General features: G+C 43.7%; 1 protein-coding gene across 6 annotated transcripts in view; it reads right to left on the reverse strand.

The window, feature by feature from the left end:
• The window catches only part of RNLS (renalase, FAD dependent amine oxidase), a 255,996-nt gene that overhangs the window by 33,695 nt on the left and 201,279 nt on the right, over nt 1-21,022 (reverse strand). For 4 of the 6 annotated variants that reach the window (XM_059170286.1, XM_059170285.1, XM_059170283.1 and 1 more), the window contains 2 exons: nt 19,921-20,094; nt 1,001-1,119 (listed from right to left, as the gene is read on the reverse strand). In XM_059170286.1, the coding sequence (XP_059026269.1) occupies nt 1,001-1,119; nt 19,921-20,094 (293 nt within the window). The remainder of the gene's footprint in view (nt 1-1,000; nt 1,120-19,920; nt 20,095-21,022) is intronic. The other 2 variants (XM_059170284.1, XM_059170282.1) reach the window with 1 other exon arrangement.

The following is a 21,022-nucleotide window of genomic DNA, read 5'->3' on the forward strand; positions in this document are numbered from 1 at the left end:
AATGGACATTCTTCCGTTAGGTGGCAAGCTGAAGCTCCCCGGGACACCTTTACTCACATGCAAGATCTTAGAGACCTCTTCTACCTGGCAAACTTCCCTTTTGGGCAGGATTGATCAAGGGAGAGAGGTGGGATCATGATGGACAGAAGGGTCAGGTCAGTCCTAGGTCCCACCTCCCTCAGGGAAGGAAGGAGTGGCACATACCGTAGCTGCCGGCCCAGGGCAGTGAGGCAACCGTGAAAACCTGTCTTTAGTTCCTGATGCAAAGAGCGCGCGAGTGGGCGTCTAGTGTCGTGTTCAGTGCTGCGGGAAGGACGTGCATGGGGGGCTTCCAGGATTGACCCACCGTCTGACCCGCTGGTGAACCTGCTAACAGGTGTGGCCCGGTGGTGAAATTCAGCAGAAGGATGGATGAACATGATGGACAGCGGACTAGACAAGGCACGCAGGTGGCCGTGTGCGGCTCTCTTCCCTGCACCCTCCTGGCAGTAGAAACTGGTGGCAAGTGTCCTTCTCCCCGCTCCAAGCGGCAGTGGCTCGACAACCCTTGCCCCGGAGCCATAAACGCTCTGATTACAAGTTAGCCTTTTCCTACAGCGCCAAGCCCAGCAGCAAATGTCATGGACAGTAAAACGAGCACATCCCCAAGTCCCACAAATCAATCCAGCCCCAGCTCACCCTGAGGAGGAAAGATCAGCAGGGAAAAGGAAGGATGCTGAGGGGCGGGGAGGGGAAGGGGGCTGAGATGGGAAAATGTGCCCTTCTGAGGTCTTCTCCCCTTCTCCACCTTCCCAGCAAAGCCAACCCAAACAGGAACAGAGCACTCAGCTGCCAGAATTCCAGCTCCTTGAGGTCCCCAGGGGCCTCACTATCCCAAGGGACCCCCTGCAGGTTTCATTCGCTCTTTAATAAGCCCGGTCTGTTTCTTATGGGCAGACGACAGAGACCCAGATTCTTCTGAGCACCTACCCATGTCACAGGCCATTTCATCACCTCCTACCTGGGAGCCCGGCTCGTGGGCACCTTCATTACCTCCAACTGTAACCACAGCTGTGAATGTGTACGGAGTATTTCTATTCATCTGACATGGTTTTCTGGTTTTAACTGAAGAGGAAGGTTCTGGAATGAGAGATGGCTGAAATGACAATGGGCCAGGCAAGGGGGAAAAACGAGTTTACTCACAGTTCTCCCTCTACTTATTTCATTTTTATGCTATCACCTTTGAAGAAAGAGAGTTGTTTTATTTTCTTCCTTCCTCTTTCCCTGGAAGGGGAGACCGGAATAATGGGTAATAGCGATTGCTTTAAATACCCAAGGAAAAGCACTGAAGAGGTCTGAATGAACAGCTTTATCTGGAATACATAAATGGCAGAAAATGTAATTCAAGTATAATTGTGGATTTTTTCCCCTCATTCCTACTGAAGGTAGTTACCTCACTCTTCCTAGGAAACTATCATCTATCATCTAAGATTTACAGAAAATTCTGGTGCTATGTCCCCACCTAAGGAACCAGTTCAGTTTTATTTAGTATAGATGAATCAGATCACCTGCTCCATCCTGACAACACACTGTTTCTGAAGGACATCAATTGAACTTTGGATCTTGACTCAGAAATTTGTCTCTCACCACCCAGCTATGTGACTGAAGGCCGGTCATACTGTCCCTGTGATTCCTCAGGTCAGTGTTGCCACGGGATGACTCATGCGACATATTCATAGTTATTAGGAAAAGCAAAAACAATGAAATTCTTTGGTCAAATATTTTTGAAGTGCCTGTTTTAAATAAAATTAAATAAGACTTCTTAGAGTCCCTAATAGGGTTACTCCCAATCTGATCCTTTAAAGGAAAAATAGCAGGAAATTCTTTTTGGTGGTTTAAAACTTTTATTTAAATTCAGAAAACATAAAAAACAAAAAGGTTACTCAAACACGGTGAAAGGGTATAAAGAGAAAAATAAGTAAATGTATTGCTTCTAACTTAGCCCTGGCAGTCTCACTCCCCAAGGTAATGGCTGTCAACAGTTTCCCATGTATCCTTCCAGAATTTTCTACACATGAGACTGCGTATCTACTTCTCCTCTTCAAAATGGAAATACGTTCTTACTATGCCTATGGTTCTTGAACTTGCTTTTATTCATTTGACCTATCTGTATGGCTTTTTACCAGTTCATGGGGGTCTGCTTAATTTAATAGTATGGAATTACCCCGGTTTGTTACCGGTCATCCTCAGCTGGATATTCCTTTTCCTTTTTTCCAGTTTCTGTGACAAGCAATGAAAGGCCCTAATGAGCACATTTATTCATGTACCTTTGGTGCACTTACGTGAGACCATCTCTAGGATAAACTGCTAGAAATAGGACTGCTGAGTCAAAGAGTAAGCACATTTAAAATTATTTCAGATACAGCCAAAGCGTCCTCCAAAAGGGACACTCTCCCCAGTAGCATCGGAGAGGTCTCGCGTCTCCATACTCTTACCAACACCGAGTCAGTTGTGCTAATCGGCCAGGGTGCAATGTATCTGGCTTACCATTAGTGAATTACACGTGAATGTGGCATTTTTGCATATAAACCCAATTTGTATATTCTTTTCCACTGACGTGCCTTTGTCTTGCCCTTCTGGTAAACGCGGTGCCAAGCTCAGGGTCCCTGCACAGATGAAGACCCTGTCAAATGGTGAATTCAGAAGCTGGTGTGCAGGAAACGCGCCTCGTGGTTCATTTGGAAAACCCACCCATAGAGGCCGACTCGCTCCATCTCTGAGGGCTCGGGCTCCTGAATTTCCTCGGAGCCGTGGCTCGTGCCTCCCACCTCGCTGACGGGAAGCCTCAATCTCAGAGAATGATGCGTCATGGGAGGAATCAGAGTATTAACGGGACTGTATTTAATTGTTTATTTCCTAGCTTGTCTTCCCTCTGGACTGAGAGCTACTTGAACTTACGGACCCTCCCTTGGGATCGGGCTCAGGGTGGGCAATCCACATTTGTTGGACTACCTGAATGATCAGATGGTTGGAGGAACAGTTACGTTGTCTGTCCGTCCACACCCAGGAGGCATGGAGCGGGAGGGCAAACAGGATGGGGTCAGCTCTCCGAGACAAAGCGGCAGCGTATTTGCCGTGAGTGTCTTTTGCAGCATATGTATGTATGGAGGCATGCATTTGCCTTTATTTAAATAAAGGGCAGAAGGGAAATGTTAAGAACCAACGCATATGTATGTTTGTGATCCTTGTTAGCCCAGGCTACATATGTTTGGATGTCTTCTGTTTAGCAAGACACACAGACATCCTCTAAACAATCCCATATAAGAGGACCATACTGATAGGCATTTAGTTAAGTATAAACAAGTGTGTAAAACCCCACACGATGAAATGAACATAAAATGAGAATTTCCCTCAAGTTCATACTTCCAATTTTAGAAGATGTTTCCCCAGAGCTCCAGTATAAGGAAATGTATACAAATTCAGGAAATAACCTCCCAGTAAACAATGGAAAATTGTTCACAGAAGAGTGTGTTCTGCCTTCTCCAGCCGGCTGAGAAAGTAAATGACAACATTCGCCGGTAATCCAAGCTGCTTGAAAAATAAACAATACATTGCCTATATGGTCCACCATATTCCACCATACCCTGCTGGAAGCAAGATGTAGTCGGGGGTGGGAACAGGGGCTGGGCTGGACCACTAAGTATTAAGGAGGCATCCCCAAGTCCTGAGAGAGGAGAGGAGATGGGAGAACACAAGTTTGAGGCAAATCTTCAAAGTCAACAAGGCTTTCTAGGAGATAAGGCCGTCAGTGGAAAGAGCTGACTTACACAGGAGTGGAGGAGGGCCCCAGAGGCTGGGTGTGGAGGAATAACATGTTTGGTGTTACAATCTCATCTGTAGGAAATGAATTTGAAAAGCCAGTTATTTTCAATATGACAGAAAGTATAGGTTGGGGAAGAATATACAAAAGAAGGGCCTCGTTTCCAGGTACGGCTGAATCTCGGTATGCGGAAGGGTGGGTGGTGGAACCAAAGAAGTCTCCGTGGGGAGCTATCATTAGGATCTACAGGACAGAGATGCTTTTATCCAAAAAGGGAGATTTAGAGACAAAGGAAGTTCAGGGTGAAGTCGTGGTTCTACTTAGAGCTTAGAGCTGTAGCTTCCTCATCCATAAAGTGGGGGGAAGTGTTTACCTCATAGAGTCGTCGTCGTAAAGATGAGATGTGATAAAGCCTGGAAAGCACTTAGCGCAGCTTAATAAAGATTATGGGGATGGAGTCTTCAAAGGTCGAACAAACATCATTCTGGTTCTCATTTTATTTCTTTGTCCTTTTCAAACTCCTGACCCAGTTGTTCTAAATTCAGGCTATAGAAAACTCCTCTTTGCATTTTTTTTTTTTTTAATAGAAATGAGTTGTGATGCGGGAAAAGTATATGTTCTTCTTTGTAATTTAAGACCTAATCAGCACATACCCAAGCTGCTGTGTGTGCATGCGCTCACACAGCAAGAGGGACAGGGGAGACCCATGGTATCCTCAAACCCTGATACACGTTGTGTACATCGGAACTCAAAACTCATACGTATTTCTGCCTCAGGAGGGTCTGAGGTAATGTTTCCCCTACTCCTCCTTCTCAGGACTTGGGACTTTGACTTTCCCAATCACAGTTACTACTGACTTGGAAATTCTGATGATCTTTCAAATAATTCTGACCCTTTCAGAGGAAGCAATTTCTTAAAGCTTCCCAGTGTGGCAAACCAAGGAGGCAAGACTTCCAGATTCCACGGCAGAGACAGATCCTTGCAGGTCCACAGAATCCCTGTTACAGGGTCCTCGGGAGGTTCTGTATGAGGGAAGTTTGCCACTTGGCCGACGACCCCTGTTTGAGTCCGGCGCTCGCCATCCTTCCTCACATGCCTGCATTTATTTCCGTGTCGGAAAAGCAGATCTGGTTTTGAGCCGGAGACCGGTCTCTCCAGAGGCGTTCCTTCAGGCAAGCTATGGAAATAAGGAGGCTAAACCTCAGGAGGCTGATTTTAAATTACAGAATTGTTTCTGCCTTCTTTGAGGGAGCACATATGTTTAGTATTGTCCCTTTAAAACAAGGTACATTTTTATATTCCTGTCAGTGTCACTCAAGGATGGCCAAAGACCCAACTAGGATTACTGGTCAGATGAGACCACGTGTCATAGAGCCACAGATAGTTCAGCTCCACCAACATTACGTAGACTTCAAAATACATAGCCTCCAAAATTTTGCAAAACTAAAACAAGGGGAAAAGAGAATATCAAATTAAAAACACTGTTGAAATTTTTACTTTCAAGGAATTCTAACTTATTATCATGTCAGGATACATTTTAATGGGGCGCATGGGTTTCTCAGTACGTTTAGCATCTGACCTTGGCTCAGGTCATGATCTCAGGGTCCTGGGATCGAGCCCCGGTCGAGCTCTGTGCTCAGTGGGGAGTCTGCTTGAGGATTCTATCTCTCTGCCTCTGCCCCTCCCTAGCGCTACTCACACACACACTCTCTCTCTCTCTCAAATAAATAAATAAACCTCTAAATATATATATATATTAAAAAGAAATATGCCAAAGAATTACTTTAAAATGACCCAAACTTATAAAGTATATAGAAAAGTCATGATCATAACACGAAATTATTACAAAATGAGCATTTTCCTCTACTAACCATTAAAAGTCTTTGTAGAAAAGTGTCTGGGGGAGACAGGTGAGTAAGACACTAATAATTACCACCAAAATGAGATCTTATCATAAACTAGGTAAATTAACATGTACAAAAAGCTTTTTTAAGTCAGTAAAATACATCATTGGCAATATGCCGGTGAAATGTGTCACATCCAGTCCACGGCTGTGAAAAGCCACGAGCCTCCTTCCACTTCCTTCTGTCCTCCACACTGACCGTGGGGGCTCATGCTCCAGACAGCAGAACTACAAGATGAAGGAGAGCTGCCTGACCTGCATGTGTAAGCTACAATGTGTCAAACACACTGCCTCTGTAGCTTTAAGATCTGGAGAAACGCCTGTTAATTACCCCAACTCCCACCTATTGCCTATTTTGAGTGAGGAACTTTTAAAATAAAATACCTTGGAAATGAACGGATTTAAAGCATCTCATACTTCAGATTTTTGTCTTTTGAACCCAGATTTTTGTCTTTTGCTGTTTTTCATGTTTTGATTAGATCTCATTAATTCATTCTTAATGTACAAAACCTTTAATTGAGAAGTGATGCTGTGTTAAGCAGTGTGCCAGGCGCCGGAGATAGAAAGATGAGCAAAGCAAATCCAGTTTTTGCATTCACGGACCTCCCAACTTGAAGGAGAAACAGACTTTAAACCAATGCAATGTACAGTGACTGACAATTAAAATACAGGGAGCTATAAAAAGACAATTGGAAAGCCGAATGAAATGTAGGAGTGACATTTACACATTTACATGCACAGAGAGAATAGAGTGCACAATGGTCTGGAGTGGAAATTAGCAAGTGTTGGGTCAGGGGTTGGCCAGCTACGGTCCTTGGGCCGGTCACTTGTGTTGGAAAATAAAGTTTTATTGGAACATAGCTGTGTCCAAACCTTTTTATAACATCTGTAGCTTTCACTACACTAGCAGAGCTGAGTAGCTGTAGCAGAGACTGTATAGTTCACAAATTCCAAACTAGTCACTCTTTGGCCTTGACAGAAAAAGTCTGTGACCCCTGTCCTAAATCACTCAGGACCTTGCAGGTCATGATAAGGATTTGGGATTGAATCCTGTGTGCACAGGGAAAGCAGTAGAGGGCTCTGACTTGGAAAGGGAGTGTTGTGAACAGACGTGTGTTTTAAGAGGACCGTGCTGGCTCTGTGAAGAATGAACTAGAAAGGGGCAACACAGAGAGACCAGTTATAAAATAAGCTGGTGTCTTGGCTGTGATGGCGATGATGAGAATGGAGTTCGATGTCTGTTTTGGAAGCAAGATCAGTAGGATTTGGTCATAGATCAGATACCGGGGTAGAGAAGCCAAAGAAACTAAGGACGATTCCTGATTTTTGACTGAGGAGCTAGGAGAAGGGTGGCTCTGTTTTCTGAAACACAGAGGATTTGAGAAGGGACAAGTTCTGAATTTTGAAGGCAGGCAATCAAGAGCCAGTGTTGCACATATTAAGTTTGATTATAACATATATAGCTTTTTTTTTTTTTTTTTTAAGGGAGTAATGCTAGGCTAACAAGCATATTCTGAATTCTATTTCCTGTCTAGGGCTGGAATAATCTTTCCTCTATGTTCCTTGTATTAATTCTGTAAAAAAAAAATGCCATAAATTCCATAGATTCTGCCCATTTCAAGAAAGGAGCCGTGTTTAGTGGGACAGCATTCATTTCAGGATCTGCTTGGAAGGAGCTTTTTCTTTGGCTGAGACCTACCAAATTTTAAAAAAACAAAAACAAAAACAAAAACAAAACTATCTATTTATCCTGAGACACAAGGAGATCTGCAGCCTGTTGCAGCTTTTATGGGCATGGCCAAAAGGAAACACAGAAAGATTTTGATAGTCCATTAATTGGGCCTATGCAGGTCCCTAGATCAGGGGATTTGTCCTAACCATCCCTCGGATGTCCAGGCCCTCGCTGGAGTTCTTCTGCGGTCTGAAAGCCCCATTTTCCTTTAATGACAACCCCTGCCCCCCGCAGCACCCGCCCAAGGCCACTACTCACCATCAATGAGCAGCTCTCCCCTACCACGTATTGTTATTTCAGCCTACTCATCCTCGTGCCCTCTATGGAATTTGGTGTGTGAAGTGGCATCATGACTGGACCCTTTCCCCAAATTGGGCAAGGTTTCCCCCCTAACCAGCAGACTGGTCTGCCTCTAAGAATATCACTTCATCATGTAGTTGGGAAGCCGGGGTCAGCTTCAGATTTCCAACTTGTGGGACGCCTGGGTGGCTCAGTGGGTTAAGCCGCTGCTTTCGGCTCAGGTCATGATCTCAGGGTACTGGAATCGAGTCCCACATTGGGCTCTCTGCTCAGCAGGGAGCCTGCTTCCTCCTCTCTCTCTCTGCCTGCCTCTCTGCCTACTTGTAATCTCTCTCTGTCAAATAAATAAATAAAATCTTTAAAAAAAAAAAAAAAAAGATTTCCAACTTGTTCAAAAGGGTTCCGCAAGTAGATGAAATAAATCTCTGGGCCCCAGGATTTGACCTAAAGCTTTGCTTGGGTTCATCTGGTGCATTAAAGGGAAGTTTCAGTCCTGACATTATGAAATGTTGCATTTGAATAACCGACGTTAATCGGATGGGGAAGATTTTATTTATGATTGTGTCAGAATATTTCTGGCCCTTTCCACAGAGGAAATTTATTGGTTTACTGTGGACACTCTTATCTCCTTTACTAATAAGACCAGTGGAATTATTCTTTCTGTTATATTTTGACAAAAAAAAGAGAGAGAGAGAGAGATCAAATCTAGGGTTTGGAAAAAGTTCTTATATCAAAGGGACTATAATCTTTATGATATTGTTAGCTCCTCTTGAGAAGCCATTGTTATGAATACAGACAGTGGAAAAGGAAACAGACTTTTTATTTTTGATAAAAAAAAGTGAATTAGGTTCAGTTGAGCTCAAGGTTCTAAAATGCCCTTCCCATCCCTATAAAATAATGTAAGGATATATAACATCACCAACAAAGATTTCACCAGGCATACGTATAATAGAAATCTATTTCAGTGAGGAAAACTCTATTTTAAATTCAAGGATGCTTCATTCTTACAAACATGAATTTGGAATATTTTATACTGAAGAATTCCCTTAGTCCCATAGATCGGTTATAAATATTAATGGAATTTCAAAATATTCTTTTCAGATCCCAATGTTTAATATTCATTCATATTAGGCAGGGAATTCAATGACCTGTCCTGTACACGGATTCTTCTCGTTATCTAAATGAGCACATATATGAAGTCTGTAGGGGCAATGGTCATTAAAACTGGCAGGGCCCACATATGGTCTTTAGAGGGCATATCAAAGCCTTCTCCGCTCACTCAATAGCAAGAAAGTCACTAGTAATAAACCAAAGGGCTTTTTAGGCAAAATTAACTGAATCATGTCACATCTGGGCACCGTGATGGCTTGGTGCTTCTGGACAGAGTTAAAAATGCTAACTGATAGAAAGCATTTATGAAACACAATGCGGCGATTTCCTGGGGTAGGACCCTGCAGTCTGACTCGAAAACCCGCTCTTATGTTCTTCTTAGCCCTTTGATCTGCCGACAGCTAACTTCGGTGTCTTACTCTTCTAGGATATGCTAGAGTGCAAATATTTTTTGTGAATAATTTGTATGCAAAAAATCATTTGAGAGTCCATAAAAAGATGGAAGAGTGCTTCTGACTTAATGTTCTCCCAGCTTAACACCTTCTTCAGGTAAAGAGAGATTGTTTACTGGCCCTAATGACGTGTGTTATTATTTTTAACGAAAGAAAATATAACTTCATTAAACTTGTACTGTTGGCCATTTCCGTCTCATCTCTTTCTCAGAATCAAAGAAGTTTATGTAATGGATAGACCGATAGACCGTAAAATCATTTAGCTGTGACAGCAACTGTAAAAATAGCATTTACTGCTCTACTTTGTGCCAGGCTTGGTACTAGGATTTTCAGACATACCATTGCACTCAGCCCCTGAAACACTCCTGGGAGGCATTATTAACCTTATACCTATGGTGCAGATAAGCAAAACTCAGATTACGAAACTTGCTCATGGTCAGAGCTCTAAGGTTGAATCACGTGGAAAGGCTTCGATTCTACCATTTTTAATCCACAAAGATTAAAGCCACACAAATGACTCAAACTAACCACAAGTGTTGACTTCTAATTCGGAGCTAGATCTCCATGAGTGCAAAGACCACTGCATCACGCTGGCTGGTACCGGTTGTTTTTGACCAACCATGAGAATAAAAACCAAGTCATGAATTATACAATAAAGAATTCATCACTCCCCGAGAGCTTGGGTACATACGAACTCATCATTTATGGCGAGGTTCCGATGCAAGACAGCATTTCACTGAATGCCATCAGGATACAAAACAGAGACATAATTGCTAAACTGTGGCAGGGAAATGACACATTTGCAGAAGCTTATGGCATATTTTCTAAGTTCAATATTTCAGCTGGAGCCCAGTTGTTCTCCATGCGAGTATGAAAAAGAAGTATCTTTCACAAAGAGAACAGTGGGATCCTTTGAAGCGTAACCTTGGAAATCAAGGTCTGTGTCACAGGGCATCATTCAAAACAGATGTACATTCTCTAGAGACCATGGTAAATCTGTTGCTTAAAATGCTTGTAGCTCTCTGGGGAGAGGGCTCCAGGTCTTACTGGCAATCCCTCTGATACGGTCCAGTCACCTAGTCCTAGTGTTCGAGGTGTGGTCCAGAGAGCCTCCCAAGGAGGCTTCAGATCATTCTGATTGCCAAGAACTCATATGTGTTTTTCAAAGGCTTCCAGATTCAGAAATTACAAAGCTAGCTCATTCATTTCACATGATCCAAAGTGCAGTGCTAACAGATCCCTAGATGGTCTTAGGGGGTCAACTATCGGCTGACTAGCTATTACTTTCCCTTGCCTGCTAAGAGGGTGACCAGGGCTGAGGGCTTAATTCTCAGTGTCAGTGAAACATTAGCTCTCAGGACCAGGAAAAGGCATCTCAGAGCTACACTGAGGACGACGGGCTCGGCAAGTTACCAAGCTCCAGGTCCACGCTCCCGCTACGCCACGATGTTAGTGTCTATGTCTTATTTTCAGGATTCAGACAGGAGGGACTGGCTGATGAACAGCGTGCGTGACGGATTGTGGCCTATACCCTGCTACGGGGGAGAAGCTCTAATTCTGGAGAAAACACACAGGTTCTGCAAACTGGGCATAACAATTCTTCAGCCCCCGAGGCGTTTAGATTGACCTTGGGTGGAATTCTTGACAGGCAGGAAAATGGTGAAATCTCTTCTGAGGGATCTCTAGGCAAAGGCAAGGTCCCACATCTCTGGGTGGATGACATCACAGGCCCAGATAAAAATGGGCCAGAATTAAGACCTGTCGAGCGCTCTCCCAGCTCGGCGTCTACACGGCCTCCCAGGACCCGAGGCTCACGAGCTGTCGGCGTGCCCCATGGCTTTCCAAGACTATTCTCAACTTGCAGAGGTTCTGAGATGCCTCCGGGGTGATGCAAACCATGCACTGGTTTGGGAAGCAGAGCAGAGTATATCATCCCGAGCCTCGGCTTCCAATGCACGGTGTTGACAGCCTCATTTCAGACCATAGTAAGGATTAACCTCAGGATCCTTCAAAACAGTTCAGTCTCACAGAGACAGCCTTTTACCAATTCCCCTTCCCCTCGGTGGGCTGACCTGGTCACAGGTATAACAAAAGCAGCAAGTTGGACTTGGCTTTGTTCGAAGTCCAGAGGATGAGAAATTCTGTCTTGATTCCAAATACGGTTCTCGATGCAAAATGTGGGCTTGCCACCCTCCAAGGGCTGGCTCGGAAACTAACCTGAAGAAATCTCACAGTTCCTATCTAATTTCAAGCTAAAATTTCAAGCTTTTTCCCCAAAGCGCCTGGACTATGTTGACTTTACTCAACAACAAGTCCCCAATAAAAAGCCAGCATGGATTTTAAGCCGTTGCTCAATTCAGAGCTGTGTTGGGTTGTAGGGAGCTGTGGGAGCTGTCACAGAGTAAATCATCCAGCAAAGACGTTACAAATCCACGCCGTGATCCCTCAGGTCAAGCCAGAGGATTTCCATCATCCAGCTGGCTTTCTCCTCTTCCCTTCTCTGCTCCTCGCCCTCCCCGTTGTCTCAGGACATCTGAAATTTTCTCCTCAATTAGGCAAAGCAATTTAGCCCTCCCTGTTTCCACTCCCAATTGGCATCTCCTCTCTTTTGGGTGCTCAGCAGACAAAAGAACCATCCCTTAAAAGGATTGGAATCACAAATAGCCAAAATTAGGTGTCATTACATTTAATATAGCAGTTTTTCCATCAGACAATAGCTACCCACTTAGTTCCATGACCTTTGTTAGCAGAGAGGACAGAAAGACCATGGCAAGTCCCGTCTGCGCGCCTCTGCAGATCTTTCCCCCTCTGCTGTACACTGGCCTTCTTCCTCACCTCCTTACGCAGGCAATGCAGGGCTCTCCTCTGCTTTTCTTTTTGAAACCCGCAGCAGTAATGGCAGCCTCTGTTAGTTTCTCAGTTGCTTCCGTCTAAGACGTGTCAATTTCAGATCCGTACACCATGGCAGGATTCTTATTCCTGCCTCCCACCCCATAAATCGTGGGTAAAACCACATTCAGTCATCATCACATCTGGTTCTTGTGTTTGAGACCCCATCTTGCCCAACGTGAGGGTCTTTGGTGAGTCTCCGCGAGACAGCCACAACTTTAGGCCAACAGCCCAGATGAAAAGGCAAAGGGCAAGGCAGGCAGACCATGGAGGTAGAAGGTTGAAAAAAAAAAGGGGGACTGAGGATAGTCGATGTTTGAGACTCACTTCTTAGTGTGGCTGCTCCGTAAATTTATGATTTGTCATTGTTTGCAGTTACGGAAATGCCAGGAAGCTATGGGCTCCAGACTTTCTTTACCCTTCTGCTCACTGGCTCCTGGACATTTCATGACTTACTTGTATGGAACCTTTTAGCAGTTCCAGGAGAAAGTTAAATAATAGGCTGGGCTAAAGTTTCTGATTTATTCATGGATTTAAACGTTGGATGGCTCCCACCTCTCCTTTCTTCCCCTAAAGAAAGAAGAGTATGGCTTCACGTTAACCAAAGGTCTTAAGTGTTCTTGTAGAAGCTTATGATGTTGTCACAAGGTAACACGACTCTCTGATTACAGATGGGAGTTAATGGTCTCTGTCTTGCGTCCATCCATTTAAACTTAGGAAGACTCTTCTTGACTCCAAGTCACCAATCCCAACAGAGTCTCTGTCTCTCCTGCCTTCAGAAGTCCTCATTAGAGCGGACCACGGACCTTCACTTTGGGAGGGTGGGGAATAAGAGCCCCTAGCCCTTAGCACAGTGCCTGGCACACAGAGGCAGTCAATATACATTTATAAGTAATTGCTCAAGAAATTGGGAATGGAAACATACAAATCAAATATGTGTGAGTTCAGTATTCTGCAAGAAACCTCCATAAAATATTTTTCCCAGTAATACTCTCCACAGGATATTTTTTAAAGTTTGCTTTTGATGTTCTATATTTTGCTGCTTTTCCAGTTTCCCTCCATCTCTGGCATTGATTTTCCTATGAGTTAATTTGCTTGGCAAGTGGGAGGGCACGTGCTAAGTTGGATGTAAATCGTTCCCCTTGAGGAGAGCTTGATAGGGAAACCAGAGGCTGAAAGGGATCTGCTGTTTGTTTTTACTTTGTGTATGCAAGTGTTCTCCTTACAAGATGGGTTCGGTAATTTCACTCTCTGAAGAAAATCCTTTTTGTTTTGAGAATTGGCAAATATTATGTGATGAGATCAGTGTCTTTTATGATTTTTCCCTATTGACTTAAGTAACAACAAAAGACATTTAGTTTTATGTGTATGTGTATACACACGTAGAAGCACACATGTAGTTTTTCCTTTTTTAATTTTATTTATTGGGGTGCCTGGGTGGCTCAGTAGGTTAAGCCTCTGCCTTCGGCCTGGGTCATGATCTCAGTGTTCTGGGATTGAGCCCCGCATCGGGCTCTCTGCTTGGCAGGGAGATAAAATAAAATAAAATCTTTAAGATTTTATTTTTTTATTTGACAGAGAGAGAGATCACAAGTAAGCAGAGAGGCAGGCAGAAAGAGAGGGGGAGGGGCACCTGGGTGGCTCAGTGGGTTAAGCCGCTGCCTTCGGCTCAGGTCATGATCTCAGGGTCCCGGGATCAAGTCCCGCATCGGGCTCTCTGCTCAGCAGGGAGCCTGCTTCCTCCTCTCTCTCTCTCTGCCTGCCTCTCTGCCTACTTGTGATCTCTCTCTGTCAAATAAATAAATAAAATCTTTAAAAAAAAAAAAAAAAAAAAAAAAAAAAAAAAAGAAAGAGAGGGGGAAACAGGCTCCCCGCCGACCAGAGAGCCCAATGCAGGGCTTGATCCCAGGACCCCGAGATCATGACCTGGGCGGAAGGCAGAGGTTTAACCCATTGTACCACCCAAGTGCCCCACGTGTAGTTTTTCCTTCCTGGGGGATCACCCTAAGATTTTGATACGATGATCATGTGACATTCTGTGGCATCACCGTAATAATGAGGTGGATATTTGTAATTAGTATTGGCGGTTAAGTAAATCGTCTTAACAGGTTGACCTGGACAGCAGTGACTCCCTAATTGAGTCACAAATGACTACGTCTGTTGTACAACAGACAGCATAGCACGCATCTTGTAACTGGTTATTTCTGGTTATTTTAAGACAATGATTGCTATTTTACCTGCAAGCCCTGCTTCTGGAATTGGCATTTTGAAACAAAAGCCTGAACAGAAAACCCAACCATTTTTGAGGATTTCAGCCCTTTTTTCCCTTTCCTTACCAACCCCCACCCCCACTACAGTCCCCTATCCTTCTTCTCCCCCTTCTTTTTTTATTCTACTTATGAAGTACTACCTCTGTTGGGGGGCCTGGGTGGCTCATTTGGGTGAGCGACTGACTCTTAATTTTGGCTCTGGTCATGATCTCGTGACTCATGAGATCAAGTCCCGGGTCAGGCTCCTCGATGAGTGGGGGGGTCCACCTGAAGGTTCTCTTTCTCCCTCTCCCTCTCCCCCCTACGCTGGCATGCACACTCTCTCTTTCAAATAAATAAATATATATATTTTTTAAAAGTGCTACCTTTCTTGATTACATTTTTTGCAAGTTTAAGAGCAAATAATTCCACACTTATTTGCATCCTCAAGCAGACCACTTCATGGCGTCAACTGCATGGTTCTCTGCTTAACTGGAAGGATCACGACTCCCTTAAGCCAACCCAAGATGACTGGATTCGAGATCCCAGGCTCATCCGAATTATTTACAGGACTTCATAGCATGCTCCTGGTTTTTTGTTTTGTTTTGTTTTTGTTTTTGTTTTACAAAGAATTGATGGAAGAAACAGCTCTGTGAAGAACATTTCTGCATCTCTTGTAAAACAGCTGTTGGAGACAACACACGTTATACTCGTGTCGGTACTCGAGGGTCCCTAAACATACAGTCTTGGCAGGTGTACATTCCATGTGATGAAGAAGTTTTCTTCCTGTGTTTGTTTCCTTTGGGGATGAACTGAACTGATTCCTTTGATGAGTTATAGAAAGCCATGTAATCATAGTCCTTGGCCATCCACATTTCTAGAATTGCGGATTGTGTTAATCCCCTTGGGTTGCTGTCTATTGGCTATTTGACTCTCATTAACACTCCTCCAGATGGTGATCATGGAAGGAGGCTAAAACTGTGACCAACCATTTTCAGGGTAACAGATATCTTACTTATTAAGGCCACAGATCCTCCTATCTGCACTGGTATCAGAGGGATGCTTCGCCAAAGGGAGGCCTTCTTATCTATGCCCTTTGCTTTGGAAAATATAATATCCACGTGCAAGAGTGGTAGTCTTAGTCATAATAACAGGTGCCAGAGATACTGTCTTATAACTTGCTAAGTGCTGTATGGAGCTCTTTCCATGTTCAAGCCATTTCATCCCCAAATCTTTGGGGTTGGTATTGTTTTCCTCATCATATTGACCAGAAAACAAACAGATAGTTTAAGTACCTTGTCCAAAATCACACAGCTATTAAATGATAGAACTGAGTTGAATCTAAGAAGTTACTCTTGGCCAGGCTAATTCCAAATATAAGATCTTAAGAGGGCTCTCTGAGATCGTGTTGGGAAATATGAAATAATATCTATCTATCATCTATCTATCTATCTCTCCCCTTGGTTCCTGGCACAGAACTCTTAAAATCTTTGTAATTTCCCAAGTGATAAGAGCACTTAAAATGTCTTTTATTCTAATATTTGTTCTTTGATCCTAGTTCCTAACACAGAGCTCTTAAATCCCTTGGAATTTCTTGTGGGACAGCAGGATGATTTGTTCTAATGAGGCAACACTTGGGGGTTCCAGGCTGGCTTCAAACTTCTTCCATTTCTAAAAAAAAATCAGTATTTTTCTATCGATGGCTTCCCGACCAGGCTTCGACTCCTCTTCCCTGGCCTGCAATTCCCTTCCAGGTCTGAGGCACACACGGTGATACCACATCAGGGTTTCCCAAGGGGGCATAATTTCTGTCAGATATTAGTAAGTATGGTGCTCAGATAAAATACCCCTGGTCAAATACCTTTGGGAAATTCTAGATTAAATGAAATGAGAAGGTGGCTTTTTTTTTTTTTTAATAGAAATGTCTTTTAATAGGTCAATTATTACTGGAAACTCTTTAAATTCTAGGTAAAGCTGGGAGCATTTTGCAAACTGATGTGAAGACAGAACCCCTTCTCAAAGAGCTTATCAAGGAACTGGTGTTCCATTGAGCGCTTTCTGGGAAACACAAACCAAAGGACAGTGGTTCCTGCCCCTCACTATTGGTACCTGAACCCGGGCCTAACATGTCTTGGAATTTAGCCTTTCTGCCTAAGGAGACCTGGCTTCTGTCTGTGGCTTTCTGTGTGTACTGCCTATCCCTGACATCTGACAAATGACTACTCCTTGACCTTTGTCCTGTCTGGGCCACAAATCCTTCATCCTCTGGCTCTTTTCAAGACCTAACAACAGACTGTGTTTTGTGGACTCAACCCTGCCACTTTTTATCTTGTTGCCGCCTTACCTCCACAGCACAAAGATTCTCCCAGTCATTAGGGGAGCACGTATGCGTACAGTGTTCTTTCTAGATTCGATCGCACGCTCCAGTTCTTTCTAGATTCGATCGCAGGGTGGGTGCGGGGTAGTGTTAGTAACATGAAGACACAACTCTTACTGGTCTATCTAAATATAGCACCAATAAAACACAGCAGAGTTATGCTATGTGGACATTTATCTCGTGTCAAGTCCGCTAGACACTCTTAGCACCCTGGCCCCAGATAGGGAGGAAAAAAAAAAAAAAAACTAATTGAAAGGCAAGGCAGTTAGATTTTATGTTAGGGGATGCCATTACTGGAGGCCTCCCACAATTTAAAACTCGCATAATCCAAGATTAATTTTCCATAAAACTGGCGAAGAAAGGCAGACATTTCTTGGCCGTCTGAAGAGGCCCGGCTGGAGCGAAAGCGTGGTTTCCAATCCCCCCAGCCTTCCCGCTGAAGCAGGAAGAGGTCTAAAGAGGTCTAAAGACCTCTGTGGTTGTTAATACCAAAAAAAAATTTTATTTCTCTTATTTCAGATGCTGCCCATCATGGGAGGATTTATGAATATGCTCGTGTGTGCTCTCTGAAATCTGCACAGCTCTTTAACACACCGTGACCGGGGTGTACTCAGGGGGCATCACTCACTGTCCCCCTCCATCCGCACGGCGATTTAATCTGTTAGGACATATGACTGCTATTGTTTTCCATGCGCCTCTCACGGTAGAAATTATCAGTCTGTCCTACAAATGGAAGCCAACTATTTCATCTGGTCTCACCCAAAGGAACCGGAATCTATGGGATGTTGGAACCATGGCTATCCTGAATTTAGTGAAAGGTATTTTACTCTCCAAAATGTCACCTAGATTTAGGGGATTTTCAAAGATAACTTTGAATCTACACGGTTCTTCTCTTTATGTGTCGATGTTAGAACTTTACCTCCCGTCCACCACATGACGTTACTTGAAAATGATGGGCGCTATGTACCACCGACCTAGCATCTGCTACACCCTTCTCTCCTCCACACAAAACCCTACTTTATTCAGGTATCTACCCCTCACATGACCTAAGGAAGATGATCCTAACAGCAGTTCCAGGAATGAATCTTGATCCGTCTGGTTCATCGCGGCAGTCCCAGCCCCTCCGGCCAGTGAATGATGATGGGTTTCAGACTGGTCAGGTAACCTAATTCTGACCTATGACATACAAGGTAAAGTCAGTGGAGAGGGCTTGCGAAAGAATTCCTTGATTCTTAGAAAGAGACAGAAATAGAATGGTCCCTCTTTTCCCTGAGCACGTTGGTGGGTTTGGACGCGATTCCAACAGTTAGTGCATCTTGCCATCAACCCTCTGAGGAAGAGTGAAGAGAGCAGAGAAGGAGAATTCTAGATCCTTGAAGCTATGGCTCAGGTCTTGAACCGATCCTTCCTGCTGTCTCCTGTCCGACGTCTTCCTCTTAGATCACGTTTCGGTAAGCTTGGACTGGCATAACAGAATGCCATAGACCGCATGGTTTCAACAATAGAAATGTATCTCTCTTCCCTCCAAGAGTCTGGGAAATTCAAGATGAAGGCGCCCGGCAGTTGGGTTTCTGGTAAAGCCTCCCTTCCTGGTTGCACAGAGCCTGCTCTCCCCCACCTTCTCACCGTGCTCATACCACCTACCCTTGGTATGTGCGCAAGGAGACAGAACTCTCATCCTCATTCTGTAAGGCCGCCAATCACCCCGGATCAGGATCCCACCCTTATGACCTCATTTAACCTTCATTACATCCTCAAAGCCCTATTTCCCAAATGTAATCCCACTGGAGATGAGGGCTTCAACACATGAATTTTGGAGGGATACAGTTCAGTCCATAGCACATAATGTAACAAATGACCTCATGTTGTCTAAACGAGTTTAAATTGGTTTTTGTTGCGTATTACTGAATATTCCCTAACAAATATTTCATATCTTACGAAGCCATACACGAAGGATAATGTCGAATTCATGACCTATAACACAAGCAGGTCAAGGGCTATTTTTTTCTCAGAACAAAGCGGTTTTAGAGTTAAAAATGGTTAATCCGTTGCTGTTACAGGAGATTTCGTGAACTGCTGATTGTACATATATGTGAGATCATGTTAACATAAACAGTCTAGCCCTGGGGGAGTTTTAAGTTATAAAAGAAATATTTTTCTAAGATCATGTGCTCTGATACAAAAACCATACCCCAAGCCGGTTCTATCACTCTAAAGTTCTGGCAGGCCAGGAGACGTTAGTTGGTGATTTTATCAAGCAAGACTTCTAACTAACGGCTTGGTGAAACCATCACTGCACCGTATAACACAACAACGAATTGAAATGACGAGCCCCTGCAAAGGAAGTCATTGTTTCCAATCATCACGGCGTATTCTTGAAAAGGCAGTTATCTTAGGGCTCGCTCTCATCCTGTGAAGGAGGAGATACTTTCTCCTTTATTCCTGAGATGAGCGTTATGTTTATTTTTGCAATTTGAATCTAATTTTAATAATGACCTTCAGCTAGAAGGGCGAAGTGTAGATTTTAGCCCATTCTAGGGAAGAGTTTATGAAACGTTTTAGCTGTTATTTTCATCCTATTGTACACACAGTAATTTTATGCAGTCTTCCGGAGGAAAATTAAATAAATAACATTATAGTGAAGTGAAGGATTTTCATAACATAGTAAAATTCACTTTTTATTTCTAGCCTGGGAAGTGGAAAGAGCAGCACTTAGCAAATTAAAAACAAAACAAAACAAAAACATAAACAAGGCCAAACAAACAGAAAACAAACTCCACCAAGCCACAAAGGAGGAGAGATACTTCTGCATATAGATGGACCCACATTAAAGCAACAGAAGTAGGGCCACTTTAAAATCTTAAAACTTCTGACACTATGTTCACGGACTTGGTAATACAAACCATGTGGTGAATGATTTTTCTGAAAAACTTTGCTGGTTTCACTGTGTATTTTATTATTGGCCAAATGTGACATTAAATTTTATCCCCTGTGGCTTGGAGTTAAATGCTTGCTCTGTTCAGAATGGCAACACTCAATTAAACAGCATTTTTCATGATCTACACCCACCATTGTTACTGTATTTAAGGGAAATAATGGGGGTACTGACCTATATTGCGTTTCTTATTATCAATGGAGATGAAGCGTATGCAAGGATTACTGGTGATGTACTGCCCAGCCCAAGGGACATCAATCTTCGTGCCAGCTTCATAAAAGAGGCCCAGAGCGTAGCGAGAGGAGTAGCTCACAGACTCCAGTTGCCGCCTTTGGCATTCACTAATTACTGTGGAAGAAACAGTACAGGGCATTAAACTTGAAAATATCATCTTTCCTTTGAGTGCATCGAATATAAAAGTCCTCTAAACCAGTTCCAACAGGGCCCCTTAACTCTGTCTCACTCGCGATGGGTTTTTAAAGGTAGCGCCAAAGAGCATCAGCTCTAATTTCTTTTGGCAATGATTACTGACCTTGGCACAATTGTTTTTAACCAAGCTGAAGGTCCAAACTCTTTAGAATGGCATTCGAGGCTCTCCAACTCTGGCACCAAGTTGCTTTTCCAGCTTTGGATCCCAGTTAGTACCCTGGGACTGTCTGGCGTCATTATACAGCCCAGATTCTGGGCACTTACTAGGTGTCCGAGTCCTTGCCACACACTTGATAAAGGCATTTCAGTCTGTTCTAACAACAGTTGAATAAAGTCAAGCATTTCTCGCAACTTCCACGCCGGGAGGCTAATGCACCATCCATGATGACCTCTTAAATTCTTCCATGTCATATAGGGATTTGTTTGTCGGTCATCTTTCTCGCAGTGGATTATAACAATTCCTTAAGCACGGTGACCACACCGTAGACATCTCTATCATAAGCCTCTACCCTACTCTGTTACACGCATCCCCAAAAATAAAAGGATAAGGGAATGAACAGAAAGGCAAACACAGACACGCAAAGTTAGTTAAAAATCAAGAGGTAAATCATCAATCCCCAAATGGAAAAAGACCAGGAAAGGAATTAGGCAGGTCTGGGTTCCAATTCTGATTCCACTATGTGACACTGGTCAAATTACTTGTTCTAGGGGCACCTGGGTGGCTCAGTGGGTTAAAGCCTCTGCCTTCAGCTCAGGCCATGATCCCAGGGTCCTGGGATCGAGCCCCGCATGGGGCTCTCTGTTCAGCAGGGAGCCTGCTTCCTCCTCTCTCTCTCTCTGCCTGCCT

Source organism: Mustela lutreola, chromosome 4 (genome assembly GCF_030435805.1).
Source record: "Mustela lutreola isolate mMusLut2 chromosome 4, mMusLut2.pri, whole genome shotgun sequence".
NCBI classification, from domain to species: domain Eukaryota; kingdom Metazoa; phylum Chordata; class Mammalia; order Carnivora; family Mustelidae; genus Mustela; species Mustela lutreola.